Genomic DNA, 20,731 nt, shown 5'->3' on the forward strand with positions numbered 1-20,731 from the left:
AACTGTCCTTGCCCCCGAGGCTCTTGAAGATAGTAGATTCAAGGTCTGAAATGTTGGTCATGGAGGCATCAAGTAGTGGGTAATCATTCTGTGCCATCATCAAATTATAGACTGGGGATTCATCTCCTGGGAGTTCCAGAAAGAGGCTTTGGGGTCCACATTTAGTACTGGCATCATATTTACAAAGCGGATCTCCTCCCACCAGATGCCCTGGGGTGGAATTACTAAATCGAAAGGCGTATTGAATCAAGAGATGATGAAAAAAGACAGAGGCATGAGCCAGCCCTGATGGCCTAGTGGTTAACGTTTTGCACTTTTACCGATTCCACTGCCTGGATTCATTTCCTGATAGCAGAACCACATCACCCGTCTGTCAGTTGCCATGCTGTGGTGGTAGCTCACACAGAAGAGCTAGAAGGACTTACAGCTAGGATATACAAACGTGCACTGGGGCTTTGGGGAGAAAAATCAACAGCAAAGGCAGAGTCTGAGAGGTATTTGAAATTTCTACCACTAAGATGGTTTGGTTATTCCTGGGAAGGAATGGTGGAAAAGTAGTAGAATTTATGGTGGATAATGTAGCCTCAATATCAACTAGATATGAAATCTTCAATTTCTACAATTGCATGGAAATTTCTCTGTTTTGTGTTAAGGGAAATTATGGAGAGACCAGAGCAGCTACTTTCTCAGAGACGGAATGTGCTGTCAACATTTGTCCTTTTCCTTTTTCAATTCTATCTTTCTAGCTGAAGTAGAGTGAGTGTTCTTTGAATGTCCCTTTTCCTTACAATACTGGCAGCTGTCTTTGAGTCAACTAGACATAGAGGTGTCCTTGTTCTTGGCTTTATCTAATTGTGTAATCTGAAATGCTATTAATTTTGTCTGATGTTTTTTCTTTTTTTGGAGCTAAAGCGTCTTCCAAGTGCTCAGCAAGCTCTTGTAATTTAGAGAGGAGGGACAGCCTGCCGTCCTATCTTCTGTTTTCTGGGAAGTTGTGGTGTCTTCTTCTCTTCTGTTGAGACCAGAGCATTCTTGGAGGGTGGTAGTTAAGTGGTCTCTGAAACCAGGCGTGGAATTATGTTTTCCCTTTTTATGAAACTGGATTTTTTTATTGTGGTAAAATATATACAACATAAAATTTATCTTTTCAACCGTTTTAGGCACACGGTTTAGTGGCATTAAATACGTTCACATGGCTGTGCAATCATCACCACCACATCTCCAGAACATGTTTGTCTTCTCAAGCTGAAACTCTGTACTCATTTAACTTGAACTCCCCCTTGTCCCTCATCCGTAAGCCCTGGCAACCACCATTCTGTCTCCTGTCTTTATGAATTTGACTACTTTAGGTACCTCATGTAAGTGGAATCATATAATATTTGTGCTTTTGTGACCAGCTAATTTCGCTTAACATAATGTTTTCAAGGTTCATCCGTGTTGTAGCATGTGTCAGAATTTCATTCCTCTTTCAGGCTGAATAATATTCCATTGTGTGTATATAGCATGTTTTGTTTATCTATTCATCTGTTGATAGACTTTTGGGTTGTTTTCACCTTTTGACTATTGTGAATAATGCTGCGATGAATATTGATGTACAAATATCTGTTTGAGTCCGTGCTTTCAGTTCTTTTAGCTGTATGCCCAGAAGTGGAATTCCTGAATCATATGATAATTCTGCGTTTAATTTTGTGTGTGTATGTGTGAGGAAGATTGTCCCTGAGCTAACATCTGTGTCAATCTTCCTCTATTTTATGTGGGATGCTGCCACAGTGTGGCTGGACGAGCAATCCTAGGTCTGCGCCCAGGATCCGAATCTGTGAACTCCAGGCCACCAAAGCAGAGCATGCAAACTTAACCACTACACCACTGGACTGGCCCTATGTTTAATTTTTTGAGGAACTGCCATGGTGCTTGCCACAGCAGCTGCACCATTTTACATTACAAACAGCAATGCATGGGGTTCCAATTTCTCCACTTCCTTGCTAACACTTATTTTCTGAGGGTTTTTTTTAATAACAGCCGTCCTACTGTGGTTTTGATATGCATTTCCCTAATAATTAGTCATATTGAGCATCTTTTCAGGTGCTTATTGGCCATCTGTACACCTTCTTTGGAGATATGTCTATATGAATCCTTTGCCCATTTTTTAAATTGAATTGTTTGTGTTTTTGTTGTTAAGTTGTTGGAGTTCTTTATATATTCTGGATATTAATCCACTATAAGATATATGATTTGAAAATACTTTCTCCCATGGGTTGCATTTTACTCAGTTGAATGTGTCTTTAGATGCATAACACTTTTTTTTTTTTTTTTTTAAGATTTTATTTTTTCCTTTTTCTCCCCAAAGCCCCCCGGTACATAGTTGTGTATTCTTCGTTGTGGGTTCTTCTAGTTGTGGCATGTGGGACGCTGCCTCAGCGTGGTCTGACGAGCAGTGCCATGTCCGCGCCCAGGATTCGAACTAAGGAAACACCGGGCCTCCTGCAGCGGAGCGCGCGAACTTAACCACTCGGCCACGGGGCCAGCCCCAGATGCATAACACTTTTTAACTTTTTTTTCTTTTGCAGGGGGGAAGATTTGTTCTTCATTAATATCTCTTGCCAATCTTCCTCCTTTTTTCCTCCCCTGCAAAGCTCCAGTACATAGTTGGGTATAGTTGTAAGTTGTTCTGGTTCTTCTATAGGAGCCGCTACCACAGCACGAGCACTGACAGACAAGTGGTGTGGTTCCGTGCCCAGGAACTGAACCCAGGCTGCTGAAGCAGAGCACACCGAACCCCAACCACTAGGCTATCAGGGCTGGCTCAACACTTTTTACTTTTGATGAAGTCCAATTCATCTATTTTTCTTTTGTTGCCTGTGCTTTTGGTGCTATATTCAAGAAATCCTTGCCAAATCCAGTGTCATTAAACTTTTCCCCTGTGTTTTATTCTAAGAATTTTATAGTTTTAGCTTTCACATTTAGATCTTGGGTCCATTTTGAATTAATTTTTGTATATGGTATAAGACAAGAGTTCAGCTTCATTCTTTGCATTTGAATATCTGGTTTTCCCAACACCATTTGTTGAAAGGATGGTTCTTTCCCCATTAAATGGTCTTGGCATCCTTATTGAAAATCATTTGATCTTATAAGGGAAGTTTTATTTCTGGGCTCTCTATTCTATTCTGTTGGTCTAGATGCCTGTCTTTACACCAGGACCACACTGTTTTGAATACAGCTTTGTTGTAAGTTTTGAAATTGGGAAGTGTGAGACCTCCAACTTCATTCCTTTTCAAGACTGTTTTGGCTAGTTGGGGCCCCTCGAGATTCCATTTGCATCTCAGGATGGATTTTTCTGTTTCTGAAAAAGCATTGTTGGGATTTTTGATAGAGAGTGTGTTGAATTGTAGATCACTTTGGCCAGTATTGATGTCTTAACAATGTTGTCTTCTAATTCATGAACATGGGATGTCCTTCTATTTATTTGTGTCTTCTTTAATTTCTTTCAGCGGAATTTTGCAGTTTTCAGTGTATAATTATTTCACCTCCTTGTTTAAGCTTATTCTTAAATATTTTTTATACTATTATAAATGGAATTGTTTTTTTAAATTCCTTTTCATATTGTTCATTCTTAGTGTATAGAAATATAACTGATTCTTGTATGTTAATTTTGTATCCTGCTTCTTTGCTGAATTCATTTATTAGTTTTAACAAAGTTTTTTGTGTGTGGAATCTTTAGGGTTTTATACATATGAGATTGTATTGTCTGTGATCAGAGATAATTTCATTTTTTCCCTTTCAATTTGGATGCCTTTCTCCCTTTTTCTTGCCTAATTACACTGGCTATAACTTCCAATATTACGTTGAATAGAAGTGGCAAATTCACAGCATCCTTGTCTTCTTTCTATCTTAGAAGAAAGGCTTTCACTGTTGAATACAATGATAGCCGTGAATTTTTCATATATGCCCTTTATTATGTTGAGTTGTTTCCTTCTATTCATAGTTTGTTGACGTTTTTATCATAGAATAGTGCTGGATTTTGTCAAATGCTTTTTCTGCATCAGTTGAGTTGACATTTTGTCTTCTTCCATTCTGTTAATATGGTGCATTACAGCAATTGATTTTTGTATGTTGAATCATTCTTGCATTCCAGGAATAAATCTCTCTTGGTCATGTTGTATAATCTTTTCAGTATGCTATTGAATTCAATTTGTTGGTGTTTTGTTGAGGATTTTTGCATTGATATTCATAAGTGATATTGGCCTGTAGTTTTCTTTTGTTGAAGTGTCTTTGCCTAGTTTTAATATCAGGGTAATACAGGTCTCATATATTGAGTTAGGAAGTGTTTCTTCCTCTTCAATTTTTTGGAAGAGTTTGAGAAGGATTGATGCTAATTCTTCTTTAAATGTTTGGTAGAATTCACCAGTGAACCTATCTGGTCCAGGGCTTTTCTTTGTTGGGAGGTTTTTGATTAGCGATTCAATTTTCTTTCTAGATATAAGTCTATTCAGATTTTCTATTTCTTCATGATTCAGTCTTGGTAGACTGTGTGTTTCTAGTAACTTGTCCATTTTATCTGGTGGGGTGAATTTTTGACTAATGAATTTTGGGCAAGAAAGACCTCAATGATAGCTACTAAGAGTTCTTGCCCTTTTTTTGTACTCTTTATATGTCTATCCATAGTTAAGTGTTGTCCCATGTTTTTTAATATCATTTTGACAAGAAATTCATCTTGCTTCTACTAACCAAGTTTTGGCATATCCTGGCCTCACAAAAAGATGAACTAATTGACAGGGATCAGGGAATCCAGGACTATAAATTCCTAAAGCAATCCTAAATTCTTCAGGGAACTTGTGCCTTTTCTTAAGAAGGTTTGGCAAGTCATTAACTAGATTATGCAAATCTTATCTAGACCATGATTTAAAGCTATGAGACCTGCCAGGTTGGTCATCATACCCACATACCTTATAAGATATAATAAGTGATATTGTCCAGGGAGAAAGATACGTTTAAGAAGGGCCAATGGAGGAAAGAGAAGAGGGTCTGTTGAAAGTGCAGGAAGGAGAGGAGGAATAAGGCAAAGAGGAGCAGGAAGTCAAGGTTCCGGAGGTCAGGAGGGAGGTCAACCCACAGTTGGGTCATGAGAGAGAGGAAACGTGACGTTTGGATTTTAGATCCACCAAGTTGTAATTAGTGTTTTCCAAGGTATCCTTAAGGAAAGCAATTTTGAGATTTCTGTCTTTTAGAGTTTTCTTGTCTTTTAGAGGCCTCTTTATTAAACAAAAAAAAAAAAAAGGTGACTGTTGATATTTAGAATATTTTATTCCTTTGATCCCAAGGCACCAGGCAAAATATTATTTTATGCTTATCTCAAGTTTCCCAGAATATCATGTAAAGGGGGATGTGGATGTAACTACATTAGTGAAATTCAGTGTCTGCCGTAGCTCAGCAAAGTACTAGCACGTTGACTTGAATATGGTATGTTTACCTCCTCTCACATAATTGACTTTCCCATTGGAAGTATTTCTTTTTGGTTAAATAAATATAGTCTGGTTAAAAAAATTGTAATCATAGGCAATACAAATTTAATAAGAGTTGATTTTGAATCTACCCCACTTTCCAAAAAGAGAAAATTACACTAAGTAGACAGAAAATCATTTGCAGATAAATTTTTTAATAATATCACTTAATCCATGTCACCAGACCTAATGTGCTCATTTGTTAAGGCTCAGAGAGGAAATAGGCAGCGTAGCTTCACCTCTAAGTTGGCGTGTGTGTATGTGAGCAGACACACAGATTTATACATCTTTAATGCAAACATTTTGAAGTTGCATTGAGATTTTGCAACTCCAGTATGACGGTATTCTTTCTCGTAATTCTGTCAGCTAGTTGGCATCTGCAAGATGATTGTGATAAAATTTAGTTGTGAGTCAAAGCATATTTTTTTCACTCATGCAATGATGGTTATTGTCCTAAATTGACAGGTGAAGTATGCTGTCCAGATGAGCAGCACCATCGGGTTTCCGCTGGCGTCGGCGACTCCTGCTGTGGCAGAATGCCGTACTCCACCTCAGGAAACCAGATCTGCTGTGCTGGGAGGCTTCGGGATGGCCTCGGCCAGCAGTGCTGTGGGGGACAGATTGTGAGCAAGGATGTAGAGTGCTGTGGTGGCGAAGAAGAGGGTGTCGTGTACAGGCGCCTTCCAGGTAAGGGGCGCTGGTCTACCTTTCAATAGATGGACAATCTGGGACGCAGAGAAGTTAAGAAATTTTCCCTACACGAGCAATTAACTAAAACTCATGTTCATTACATCTAATGCAACGATTAGGTACATGCTGTATAAGCAATAAAAATGTAATCTCACATTTTTATGTGCGTGTGATGCATTTCATAAAAACAGATCAAAACTATTTCTTCTGGAAAAGTGTCGTGTCCACCCAAAAGCAAAGAAAACACACACGAATGCACAGGTTCTGGAGCAAGAGAATATTTCCTAGCAAATAAGAACAGTGTCCAAAATTACTATGGATGATATTGTGTCATAACTCTTTTATTCCCTTATTCTTCTGCAGCTATCAAATTAACACTAACATTAATAACAATCATTGTCATTATTTGAGTACTTACTATCTAGCAGGCACGATGCCCAATGTTTTATGTATTATTACCTCAATTGATCTTCATAACAATCCTACAAGATAGGCACTATTATCATCCACATTTTAAAAATGAGCAAATTGAGACACAGAGATTAAGCCCTTGCTCAAGATTACATGGCTAGTCGGACCTAGATTTTTGGGTCCCTGAAAGTTATTCAGTTCAGGGGACCATCTTTAAGAAAAGAAAACAAAATAGTGAAGACAAGACAAAATATAAAAATAAATATTTATTTAGAAGGCGGATATAAATTACAAAAATTACAAATCTAAGAAAAGAACCAAGCAAATTTCACTAACATAAAAATACTGTATTTGAATTATTTAACTTCTGGCATCTTTGTTTTTTTCCTAATGTGTTTAACTTGTACTTTGATTGTCTCTTCCTACAACTGTGGCTTTGTACTGTAACTATCTATAGAGAGAATAGAAAGAGAATTTATTCTTTTCTGTCACATGGTTAATCAAAAAAATTTTTTAACTGTTTAAAGTTTAGAAAAGTGAGTTTAAGCTTCACAACTCATTATCGTAATATTATGTAAATGTTTAAGATTATTGCCAAATGTGGAGAAATATCTACCAAGAGTCTTTCTAAGATTTCAGGGACTTGTCTAAATATTTGTCAAATTGACAACATCATTAATCAGCTTTTCATGGACATCCTTCTCATATGACTGTATTTGAGTTGTATATTATCATAGATGTCACTATTTCAGTTACAAATCAGTAAGAAGTATAATTTGTCCAATATATTTATGAGCTGCTTCTCTTCATAATTTGTATTATCAAACAATCAAATGGCCTAGGCATTGCTTCAATCCTAGATCCACCATTTTCTTTTAATAGTTTGCTACTTTTGGTATGATCTGAAATTTATTTTGTTCCAATTGTCTTCTTGTTGTCAGAATATTCCCGTTGATTCTATTGTTCATTTTTACAGCTTTGGTTTCATATCACATTACTTTTTCTGATCTCTCTTTCTTTAAAGCTTCCCTCTACAGGCATCCAAATTAAGAGTCTATAATTTCTCACATTTCTTATCTTTCCAAACTGCAGTGAAAATGGCATATTTGAGCCTTAACAACTTTTTTATAGAAGTGACTGAAATTAGATAAATGTAGCTACTGAGCCCAAACTAAATATTTCCCCAACTCGACTTCCCTTTAGTAGGTTTCAAAAATATCCATAGTCACTCCAATTTCAATCAATATGAGGGCACCTATGGCAGAGAGTAAGTTAAAGGAGAAAGAGACAGTGGTCATAACAAATTGTGGTGAAATATTATACATTTGCAAATTTTATAAAAATATACAATCACACTTTCCTTGGAAGGGGCTCATGCAGGCAAAGGGCCCTGAAACTCAAGCTTCTTTAGCTTCAGAGTAAATCTACCCCATGAAGCTAGTAAGTGTTGACAATCCAGCCCTTTTCTGAGTATGACTCAGGACATCACAATATCTTGATGGAGATGAATTATGAATTCTTTCTATAATTTCTTCTGTTTTTAAAAACCATCAGAGTTATCCATAATACGAGTAACAATTATCTAAATTGACTATTATAATATTATTGTTACATACCACGTTCTTGTATACATTCTCTTCATTGTAAAGTTCTGATGAAAATTACCAGGAAGGGCACTTGAAAAACTAATCAATCAAAAAAATAATAGGTATCAACCTGGATGTACCTGAATCTTGTGCCTTAAAAAAAATACTAAACTCTCAGTATTTTGGTAGTCTTTAAAAAGTAAGAAATGCTAAATTAAATTATTCACAACTAAATTTCAATCCTGCCAGTGTGGGAAAGACTCATCTCCTTTTTTGAGCCAAAAAATACCTGAGTTCTAGCTTCTTATTTTATCCTTGGGCCACCATCAAGTGTGTTTGTTTCCAAGGCATTTACTATTCCATGAAGTTATAAATCACCCATCTGGATCCACACTGTATCCATCTTATACATTTTTAAATCCAACCCAGTGGGACACATTTAGAGGACAATTTTAGTATATATACTGTCAAACTGGTTGATAGTCCTATGTCATTTTGGTGATCTCCATCAGCTGTCCAGAAGATAGTGAAAGTGGATAGTTGTCTGACATATAAGAGAATAAAGTTTTAATTGGACATTTTCTTTGATCCCAGGAATTTAAGGATTGCCTGTAAAAGGATTACCTTTAAAAAGTGGCCTTGAAAGAGAGCACAGGCCACCTGGATCTGTATTTTATTACAAAAAAAGGTTGACTTTGCCAGGTAAAACTAAGAAACAAAAATAAAAACCAACCTCACAAGACCTTCTTTGAAAATGAATAAGGTATTAAATCATATAATATGCAAAAGTCCAGTGTAGACACACAAGCCTTTCAGAAATTTCCCCCATGGCTGGTAGACTTGAAAGGTTAGTGTTCTAAACATAACTAAAGTCCAGGCAAGGAATTCAGCCCTGTCAAGTGTCTCCTAGACACTGCCTGTTGAGATGTACTCAAGGATCAGGAGACAAAATACAACAATAAGTAAACAGCATCCTATGTTCACTATTTGCCAAGCTGTGTTCTGTGTGCTTCATATGCATTAACACGTTTAATCCTCACAACACTCCTATGAGGTAAGCACTATGATTATCAGATAAGGAAACAGAGGCACTATTTGTGTGTGAGGAAGATTGGCCTTGAGCTAACATCCATTGCCAATCCTTCTCTTTTGGCTTGAGGAAGATTGTCCCTGAGCTAACATCTGTGCCAGTCTTCCTCTATTTTTTATGCGGGATGCTGCCACAGCTTGGCTTGATGAACAGTGCTAGGTCAGAGCTCAGGATTCGAACCGACAAACTCTGGGTTGCTGAAGTGGAGTGCATGAACTTAATCGCTACACCACTGGGCTGGCACTGAAACAGGAGCACTTTTAAAAGAAGTTAAAAACTTTCCCCAAATCACACAGCTAGTAAGTGGCTGTGTTACTTGAGGTAACGCTCACTGCTGTTACAAATGAACCTTAAAACGTATATCAGCTCCAATACAGTGGGGGTTTATTTTTTTCTCACATAATATCACTCAGGTGTCAGCCTATCTGCAGCTTAGCTCTCTTTCCTGCAGTCATTCTGGCTGTTGGAGGGTCTGCCATTTTCAACAGGCAGCTTCTAAAATCTCCTGAGGGTTGCATCCACTCCTGCAGCCAGGAGGGGGGAAAACATGGAATAACGTCTGTGCAAGATTTTCATTGGCCAAGTCTAGAAATAGCAAATATTTTTGTTAACATTTCATTGGCTAGAACTCAGCTATCATCTGTCAACAGCTAAATGCAAGGGATGCTGGGAGATTTTCCCATGAATCTCTTGACACTGTGCCTAAGACAGGATTCTAACTCCATCCAAATGGCTAAAGAGGCCATGGTCTTTATCTCTCTGAGCATTCTGACACCTGGACAAGCTTTGGGTGCTCTCCAACCCAAACCACATCAGTGGTCATCAAGTCTGATGAGCAGGCCCAATATAATACAACTACCAAGTTGCAAATATTTTCTGGATGACCATAAAAAAAGGGACATCACAGGGGCCAGCCTGGTAGCATAGTGGTTAAGTTCAGCACATTCCACTTCGGTGGCCTGTGTTCATAGGTTCAGATCCTGGGCGTGGACCTACACCTCTCATCAGACCGTGATGTGATGCTGTCCCACATACGAAATAGAGGAAAATGGGCACAGATGTTAGCTCAGGGCCACTCTTCATCAAGCAAAAAGTGAAAGATTGGCAACAGGTGTTAGCTCAGGGGCAAACTTCCTCACCAAAAAAGAAACGGGAGAGAGAGAGAGAAACATCATAAACTTTTCTCTGTGATCACACACCACATGTATTCCAAAGTTAGAAGAAAAAGTATTGTGTATAAGTACTAGCACTAATGCAGTGACTCTTAAAGTATGGCCTGGGGACTCGTGAGGGTCTTCATGACCTTTCAGGTGGTCTATAAGATCAAAACTATTTTCATCATAATACTAAACTATTCTATGCCTTTTCTACTCTCATTCTCTCATGAGTGTACTGTGGATATTTCTAGAGGTTACACGACATGTGATATTGCAACAGTTCAATGCAAAAGCAGACATGAGAATTCAGTTCCTTCTATTAAGCCAGACGCTAGAGAGGCTTGCAAAAATGTAAAACAATGTCTTTCTTCTCACTAGTTTTTCTCAGTTTGGGAAAAATATTTATTTTTCATAAATATTTATGTTAACATGGTATATATTTATTATTATTTTAAATGAATTAATAAATACATAGTTCAAAAATTTCTGTTTTAGGCACTAACCCAATAAATAGCAACAGATGTAACCCATATAAACAAAAGCTATCTGGAGTCCTTGATTACTTGTAAAAGTGTATAGGGGTCCTGGGGGGTCTATTGGTAAAGATTCAGCACTCTCCTCGCCACAACTTGGGTTCGTTTCCTGGTCAGGGACCCACACCACCCGTCTATCGATTGTCATACTGTGGTGGCTGCATGTTGCTGTGATGCTGAAAGCTATACCACGGGGATTTCAAATACCAGCAGGGTCACCCATGGTGGACAGGTTTCAGCAGAGCTTCCAGACTAAGATAGACCAGGAAGAAGGACCTGACCACTCTTCTGGAGAAACTGGCCATGAAAAATGCAGCAAAGTATTGTCTGATACAGCACTGGAAGGGGAGAGGATGGAGGAAAATGACCGGGCTGGGCTCTGCTGTGCTATACACAGAGTCTCCAAGACTCAGAGTTGACTCAATGGAACTAACAAAAAGAGGGGTCCTGAGACAAAACTTTGAGAACCACTGCTTTAAGGCACAGTAATCACCTCTACTAGAAAATCATAGCAATTAGTTGCTCTGTGCTATGACTAATGAGTTGAGCACCTCTTCCTCTGACTTAGCTAAAAAACAGGTCCATTAAAGATAGACCATGGTTGCCGGCTTGGGGCCCAATTACAAAATGGGCAGGGGACATAAACAGACAGTTCTCCAAAGAAGATATACGGATGGCCAATAGACACATGAAAAGATGCTCATCATCACTAATCATCAGGGAAATGCAAGTCAAAACTACACTAAGATATCACCTTACACCTGTTAGAATGGCAAAAATATCCAAAACCAAGAGTGACAAATGTTGGAGAGGCTCTGGAGAAAAGGAAACCCTCATACACTGTTGGTGGGAATGCAAACTGGTGCAGTCACTATGAAAAACAGTATGGAGATTCCTCAAAAAGTTAAGAATAGAAATATCTTATGACCCCGCCATCCCACTACTGAGTATCTAGCCTAAGAACCTGAAATCAGCAATTCCAAAAGTTCCATGCACCCCTGTGTTCATCTCAGCATTATTCACAATAGCCAAGACGTGGAGCCAACCTAAGTGCCCAGCAACTGATGATTGGATAAAGAAGATGTGGTATATATATACAATGGAATACTACTCAGCCATAAAAAAGAACAAAGTTGTCCCATTCACAACAACATGGATAGACCTTGAGGATATTATGTTGAGTGAAATAAGCCAGACAGAGAAAGACGAACTCTGTATGACTCCACTCATAGGTGGTAGTTAACATATGGACAAACAGAACTCATTGGTGGTTGCCAGGGGAAAGGGGGGTGGGGGGAGGGCACTAGGGGTGAAGTGGTGTACCTACAACATGACTAATAATGATGTACAACAGTAATTTCACAAGGATGTTAACTTTCATAACCTTAATTAAAAAAAAGCTACAAAAAAAGTAAACTGTAGAATTGTATATCCATTATTTATTACAACTGTATTGTAAATAAAAGGATTCATAAGAAAAAAGACTATTAATAAATACACCAAAATATGTAAAAAAAAAAAAAAAAAAAAGACAGACCATGGTTGCCGGGTTGGGGGAGGTCAAAGTGTTGCCCTCCCTCATACCATACTGGGTCAGAGTTTTAAAATAGCAGCAAAATGTCTTACGTTAGCATCTTTGCTCATCTGTTACTTTTGTTTTTAGTCAATTGCCATATTCTTTCGTTCAATACTATGTACAATATAGTGACTATGTTCAAGATATCATTCTTGGTGCTTTGTGAGTGTAAAAAGGGCTAAGATTCCATCTTTATCCTTAAGGACTTACAATCTAATCAAGAAGAAAAGTACCTGTAAGGTTAAACATGCACCAGAAAGGGGGATGAATACAAGCATATTCTTAAGACTGAGAGATCATTCCAGCCAAGGTAATGAAAAAAGCTGAACCATCAGATTGGAACCTCAAACAATGAGTAGGATTTTGAGACATGTGGATAGAAGAAAGACGTTTCAACAAAAGGGCATAGCTTGAGCTAAAGTGTGAAATTAACTATCTGCAGAGCATGTCCAAGTCATAGGGAGCAGTTGGGTTTATTGGAGGTGTACGTCATGAGTTAGGAAATAGAGATAAATCTGAGTAGGCAAAAGGATTTGAACATTATTTAGTACTCAGGGAAGAGTCAATGTGATGATAAGAACTTTGACTTAAGGAAATAAATTAGATTTGAGTGGCAGAACAAATATGAAGGAGAAGGAAAGGTAAGTCAGAACACTATTGCCAAAAAAGTAGAGCATAGCTTTTCTAAGAAATGGAGTAGAGGTTACTGTCTACTTGGGCAATGCTTCTTAATCTTTTGGGGGCCATACTCTCCCTTTAGAATCTTTTGAAAGTGACAAACCCTCACTTCAAATAATATTATATAGACTCCACACAAAAATTTTGCCTGCCATTTCATATACCCTTGAAGTCCATCCAAAGACCCAAATTTCGGAATCATTTTTTTATTTACTTCAATATGATGTTCTATGCTAGTCAAACATTTCTTAAGCAAATCATGACACTCCTCAACTGCTGTGAATCAAGATTAGCATTAGAGTTTCTCATGACATTCATGACAGTGGCGGTTCCACCAATTTTGGTAATCATGGTGGACTGAAGGCATGATCCTTTAAAAAAGGAAAAAATCTCTTTCTATTCTCTTGACCTTCCTGAAGGTCTCACTGAAAATAGACACGTTCAGCTCGTCTTTTTTCCCTCTCTGCTGCCTCTCCCTCCTGTCGCCCCTAATGACTGTGACCTTAATGACCTTTCAGAATATCCATCTGGCCCTTTTTCTCCTCAACCTCGCAACACCATACCTGCTACACAAGGGTTTGGATCTCATAATATTGTTCCTAAGCCTGGCCTCTCTCCCTGCCTGGCGTTGTGTGCCTGCCACAAGACCAGGCTGGCTCGTAAAACATCTCTTTATGTATTTTATTACTTAAACTCTTTTATTTGCCTGCAGGAGCCCTTTAACAAAATCACATTGAATTGACTTTCTCACACCAAATCAGATCTCCCTGGTCCCAGTTCAGTTGTCTTTGTCAATATGTATTTTATAAATGGAGTGAATTAACAGATGCTGTTGGAACAGAAGTGCTGGGGTAGCGTTTATGTTTTTAGTGCTCTCCTTGGGCAGACGAGTTGTGCAGGAGTGTTATACACGTACCTTGGGATGAAAGTCAGGCTTGTCATTACAGTGGCTATGTATTCTTAACCATTTTCTTTGAATATATTTTAAACCTCTTTATTGCCTTTATTCTTAGTGTTTGCTTACATGGTTTTATCACTGATGCCATTAATCTTGGCATGGACTTGATTATATCTCTTGGTATTAAAGGATGAACATTAAAAACTCTCTATCATTCAAAGAGGACAGGATTCTCTTTTAGCCGTGAGAAACTGATCACCACAGACGTTTGAAACATAGTATCTTATTTCTTTTGTAAATGTTGTCCATGAAGGCTTTGATATGAAACTCTGGGTTGAAATTGTTTGGGAATAGAATACTGAGTTTTCATGTTGTGGGTTTGGACTTCGGAAGAATGAATGGCTGCTGCTGTTTGTTACCTAAGGTGGAATTTGGGAACTTTGCAGAGGGGAATATAGCACAGAAACTCAAGGTGTAAAAGTGGTGTGGAATATTTCCTGGGAAGATTTCCATATGACATAATGAATTTTTGAGAAGTGTGATGTGTAATTGCTGTAAAATATTTTGCAACGATTTGGGGGAGCCTTTTTGCTCTACTCTTTCTCATTTTTGTGATGGTAACTATAGAGCCATCTACTGGCGAAGGCAAGCACACATTTCCTTTCTTTCGTGCTCTGCCACCAATTTTATGTTTGTCCTGAGAACGACTATTCACAAATCTTTTTTTTTTCATTCTTCTAGACCTAAAATATAATCCCTTGGCTTAAAATGTGGTTCCCGTGCTCCATCCTAGAGTTCCACAATGAGTGGTCATATTCTGGACTCTGTTCTTGACTACTGTCCTGTTTTTATCTCAAAAGCATGAGTCATGATTCTTGCTCTTTTTTTAGAAACTTGGAGCACTTGTTTTGCAGATTTAACAATTTAGGAATTCGTCAGGCCTGTATGTTTCTCAATACTTTCTTTTTCAGCAATAGACATTAAATAAGTGTTGGTAAGATATTTGCAATATTCATAATATTGTGAGTAAAAAACTCTTTCCTCTACTATATCCTCAGTTGTATCCAATGCAATGGAAGCCATCCATTGGAGATATATGCTGTTTTGAAAGACAATAGATGCTATTTGATCTCAAAAATAAATGTCTAATAGTTCAGTGCATCCTGTACCGCTTTAATAACATCTGCCTCTTGTTCAAAGAGCATCTCTACCTTTATACAAATTTAATGAAGAACCTCTGGAAGAATAGATCAATCCATCAATAATATATGACTTATTTTGTTTTTCTTTGGGCATATTTAAAATGGTGCGTTCTGTGTGTCAAAGTTCAAAAGTCAAGCGCTACATGTGATAAATTAGGTAGAGGTCAAAAGTTATTGCAATGCAGTTTCACAAGATTGTCTGTCTCTGAATTTGCAGCTCATTCATGCTGAAGTGATGCACTATGGGAATTACTACCAAACTCTGCTCAGCAACATCTGCTCTCCCTAAGTGAGTTAGTGCACGTCAGACATCTTTATGTCAGAATATTGCAGTGATGGATGCAGTCTTCAGAAAATGCTGCATAAAAATCTGGTGTGCCGTTCTGGCCATTAAGTGAAATTACTATTTGAATTAATGGCACTGTCACAGTTTATCTGTGCAAAGAATGAACGCTGATTAGGGTATTAAGTAATTAGCAATTTATCACACTGGAACAAGGTTGATAATAATTAAAGAAGTAATGGTTTACCAAAGAAACTCGAAAGGGAGTCACTTCTTGTTATGTGAGCGAAATCTTGGCTGAAAATTTTAATTCAGTGAAACAAAGATGAAGCTCTTTGTGAAAGAAAGCATCCTTTTTTTCTAGTGGCAAAACAGTTCATTATCAAAATTTTAGTTGACCTGTCAAAAGTCCCTGAGAGCGAGCAGATGACTGATTACGAGTTTCGAATTAGGTCAATGTCTGAATTTTGATTTTATACTTAAAGCCTGGTGAAACCATAAAGTAATTTAGGAGTTGAGAGGAAGAATGTATTCTGCTCCCTAAAGGGCCGGTTTTCGGATTTTGATTGCTCTTTAAAATAGAAACGTGAATTATTTTAAGAAAACTGCTAGAGAAAAAGATGACAGTAACGAACCCAAGGTTATATTTAAATGTCTGATTAGAAAGCAGCAAAAAAAAAAGGTCAAAACAATATAAAACTTGAAGCTGTGGGTTTTCTTTTTATTTTATGTATGTGTGTGTATTAGATATATGTCATTTTCACTCATCATAATCGAGACTTGCACTGCAATGATAACCCTGCTGTGTGTATATATTTGAAAGAACTTTTTCCTGGAAACGTTGAAACAACTATTATTATTACTTTATAATTACCTGTAAACCAATTACTTTGAACAGTACTCACATTTCAACATGGTGTGTCAAAACTCAGTTATGATCATTGTATATCACTAATCATAAATAAAAAATTTAAAATATTGGGAGATATTTTTTAAAGTGGAAAGATCAATGAGCGGGTTCTTTGGAGTCATATGTGGACAAACATCTTTCTTAAGGCATGTGCCAAGGCAGCGTCTACTTTCAATAATTTTTTTTTAAAAAGCACTTAAAACTCATTGGTCTGTTATTAGGAGTGTCTTTCATAATGTAGGTGTTTGTATAGGACCAGGTTAAACAATACAGGACCCCAGGCCACGTTGAAGTTGAAGTTCTTTATGTTATCAGGCAGGACTAATAAGAAATAAACAAAATTCTAATTAAAATAAGTCATTCATTACATTGTGCTGCTATATAACTGGATATAAATTCTCATATGATAGCACTGTGACATGGGTGATAGGCACCTTAATTTCTAGCTTAATCTGCCTCTAGGGTATTGTTTATTTATTGAGGTTTTTATGTCTAAATTTCTGCTGTATCTCTTCTATGGCGAGATCGAAGTGATGTGAACACAGGCAGTTAAAGTGAATTCGGTGGGAGAAAGGATGTATCTCAGGCGCACATGTCTTTCATGGAGAGGTAGAGATCAATGGTCCTCCCTCCGAGGTCTTTCTGTCACTGTCCCCAGCCCCCTACCCATGTCTAGTGATGGGTCTAGGATACAAATGGTGGCCAAAGGGTTGACTTGTTCCGTGAGCGAGCTCAACTGAACTTGAATACGGATCTATCTCATGAAGAAAGAACGGTTACCATTGCTGCTGGACTCACAAGAAGCAAATGTTTGTACCCTAGACAAAGCCAGGCAAAACCTTACAAGACTCCTACCACCACGTCTCCAGTTCTAGGATGGTGCTGCCCCTCCATTCTGTCTAGCCTCTTATCCCGGAGTGCTTGGGTGACCTTTTCTCCCTTGTGAATTTCTAGACATTTCTTGCGAGTCCATCTAGTTTAACTACCCCTTCTTCTGCAACAAGATGTTCTCATCACAAAATGGGCAGGCAATTCTTATGACAGAAATCAGATCTATTTGTGGGGAGTTTGGGAGAAGTCTGGCCCCGCTGAGTCATTTTGGAACACTTCCTCTTGTGTGTTCTTTACCTAATTAGTGCCTAGTTCTCTTGGTAAGAAGGACCCTCACAGCACTTTTAAATCACCTTGGTAAGGAAATGCTACCTGAGGTACCCTTTCAGCAACTGCCTGAGTCTGACGTTTTTATACCAAGCTTTACAGCAACCTCCTTTTTCTTCCCTTTTTTTAAATTTCATATTCATATATAACATTTTATTGTTGCAGGGATGTTCTGTTGTGGGCAGGATTATGTGAATATGTCAGATACCATATGCTGCTCAGCTTCCAGTGGAGAGTCTAAAGCATATGTTAAAAAGAATGACCCGGTGCCAGTAAAATGCTGTGAGACTGAACTTATTCCAAAGAGCCAGAAATGCTGTAATGGAGTTGGATATAATCCTTTGAAATATGTTTGCTCTGACGAGATTTCGACTGGAATGATGATGAAGGTAATTGATGGAAAACCTCTCCGAGGCGCTGATTTGACAATGGAAAGAGAAATACATTGTTCATAACTATTTTTCTAAAACAGGAATGTAAAAACTCCTGTGTGCATTATTCATTTTCACATTACATCCATATTAATACCAAATGAGTTCGCTGTGATTGATGTTATTGCAATGAATTCTAAAGGAATTAATAATGATTAGCTGTTCTGAGGAAGCTTCAGCCAGCACTTCAGATTAGTGTAGGACAGAGAGTCTGTGCGCCAAAGGAAGTTGTCTGGGACCTCTGCATGGTGCCATTTCATGCCCGGGGTTGCTGTAGAGGGAGACGGAAGGAAATTCCAGCTTCTTCCCTCTAGACCTCCCACCTGTCATCCACCACTTTCCTTGGATAGAGACCTTATATCCAGCACATTCACTTAGTTGTGTTTACAGTGCATTCCTTGCAACAATGCGAGATGAACAAAGGCCTGTCAACCACAAAAATGGATCTGCCTTTGGGTGTATCATTTATGTTTATATACAAAGATACTTCACATACAGCAATGTCATGTTTGTTAGCATTAAACTTGACCCAGGATTCCAGCAACCTACCGTTTGAAGGAAAGGATTATGGACATTTAAGAAGCGAACACCCTACCATGTTCTGTAGTAATTTGTCATCGGGAGACGACTCAAAATGGGTGTTTTGGTCACAGACAATGGACGGGCTCTTAGTGACTGAAGCAACTATACAATTGTTGTGTAGACATCATATACTGTGGGATGTAAAATAAATCTTGAGATTATTAGGGCCCCCAGCAAGCACTTTGTAGCAATGAACATGAAGAAAATACATAAAGTTGTTGAAGATAATAGGTATTTAATGAAGAGAATAATCATACAAAATACCCACCAAAAATAGTTTTTGTCTACAAAAATTCCTTAAAAATTGGTCTTACCTTTTTTTTTTTTTTTGAGGAAGATTAGCCCTGAGCTAACATCTGTGCACATCTTCCTCTACTTTATATTTTGGATGCCTGCCATGATAAGCAATGCGTAGGTCCACACCCGGGATCCAAACCTGTGAACCCCTGGCCGATGATACAGAGCGTGGGAACTTAACCACTATGTCACAGCCAGCCCCAAAATCGATCATCTATGCAACTTCAATTAATCAGTTCTATGAAAGAAATATATCCAACGCTGTGTTCCCGAAGTTTAAGCTTATTCCAGGCCAATGTTTTCAAAAGTTTGGCCTAGAACATTTTTCTTAAATACATAGCATTTTTTGGTCTTAAAACCTGGCAATGGGCCTGGCCCAGTAGCATAATGGTTAAATGTTCGTGTTCTGCTTCAGCAGCCCAAGGTTTGCCAGTTCAGATCCTGGGTGCAGACCTAGACACCACACATCAAGCCATGCTGTGGTGACATCCCACATGGAAGAACTAGCAGGATGTACAACCAGGATATATCACTATGTACTGGGGCTTTGGGGAGAAAAAAACAAGAGGAAGATTGGCAACAGATGTTAGCTCAGGGCCAATCTTCTTTACCAAAAAAAAAAAAAAAAGCATACCTTAAAAAAAAGAAAAAAAGCTTTAAAAATAATAAATAAATAAAGAGGGTCTGGTAAGAGAGGTCAGCAGAGTACCTCCATATTAAAAAAAAAAAAATAGCTGGCGATGTTACAAGAACGTGTCTTTAAAACGACGAGTTAGGAAGCATCTGTGAAGAAAATGCTCCATAAAAAGGCACTCATATTTGAAAAATGAAGATAGGAAACCTGTTAGTTTCGTAAATGAGACTGTTGCTCACAACTATTCATTTCATTATTGCTCTCCTCACATTTGTTTCCGCCTAACATCTCATTTTTGTTTCAGGAAACTATAGTTTCCATTATTTAAGAAAGATGTTCACGGTTATGTCCATGATCCTTTAAATTGGCTCGAATTGGCTTTATGAAGGCCAATTATCAGTTCTATTTAAAATTCATATTTAAATTACCATGATTAGGAGAATATTTCTGAATGCTACATCAACCCATGTCCATAAGTAAAGCTGAAGCCATAGACTCCATTTTGTTTCCCTGGAGACTTCCATCCCATCTCCAGTCTGGCTGGATCACACTGGGATTTCCGCACAGCTGTCCAGTGGGTCCTCTTGAAGCTATTAGTTTGGGAATTCCTCTCCATCGTCTCCTGTGTTGGTCTCCCTGTGTTCTGAACCCCAACTGTCCCTCTTTCTCACCTTACTCCCTTCTCTTGGGGAATTATCTTCCTGGGTACAAGTGCATGAAAGGTAAATTTTTTGAGAGCCTGATGTCTAAATTATCATTCTCCCCTCCCACTGGATTGATAGCTTGGCTAGGTATAAAATACAAGGTTAAAATTTATTTCTACTCAGGATTTTGAAGGCATTTCTGCATTTTTGCATTTCCATTACTATTTCCAGTCCTGTCTCTTTATAGTTGATCATGTTGTTTTTCCTATAAAAGTTTTTAAGGCATTCTTTTTATCCTGCTTTTCCAAAATTTCCTGACAATGTGCTTTTATGTGGATGATATTATCATTATCGTTATTATTCATATTCATTTTTATAATAATGGGCTTTTTGTGGACTTTTTCAGTGTGGCGTCTCATAACCTTCAGTTCTGGAGAACGTTACTATTTCTTTGACAATTTCCTTCCTCTTTT

General features: G+C 38.0%; 1 protein-coding gene across 1 annotated transcript in view; it reads left to right on the top strand.

Annotated features, from left to right (window-relative positions):
* USH2A (usherin) overlaps positions 1–20,731 on the top strand; it is a 733,563-nt gene that overhangs the window by 558,681 nt on the left and 154,151 nt on the right. The window contains exons 49-50 of the mRNA XM_046679838.1: positions 5,964–6,185; positions 17,836–18,059. Of these exons, the coding sequence (XP_046535794.1) occupies positions 5,964–6,185; positions 17,836–18,059 (446 nt within the window). The remainder of the gene's footprint in view (positions 1–5,963; positions 6,186–17,835; positions 18,060–20,731) is intronic.

The sequence above is a fragment of the Equus quagga genome, chromosome 12 (genome assembly GCF_021613505.1).
Source record: "Equus quagga isolate Etosha38 chromosome 12, UCLA_HA_Equagga_1.0, whole genome shotgun sequence".
Lineage (NCBI taxonomy): Eukaryota > Metazoa > Chordata > Mammalia > Perissodactyla > Equidae > Equus > Equus quagga.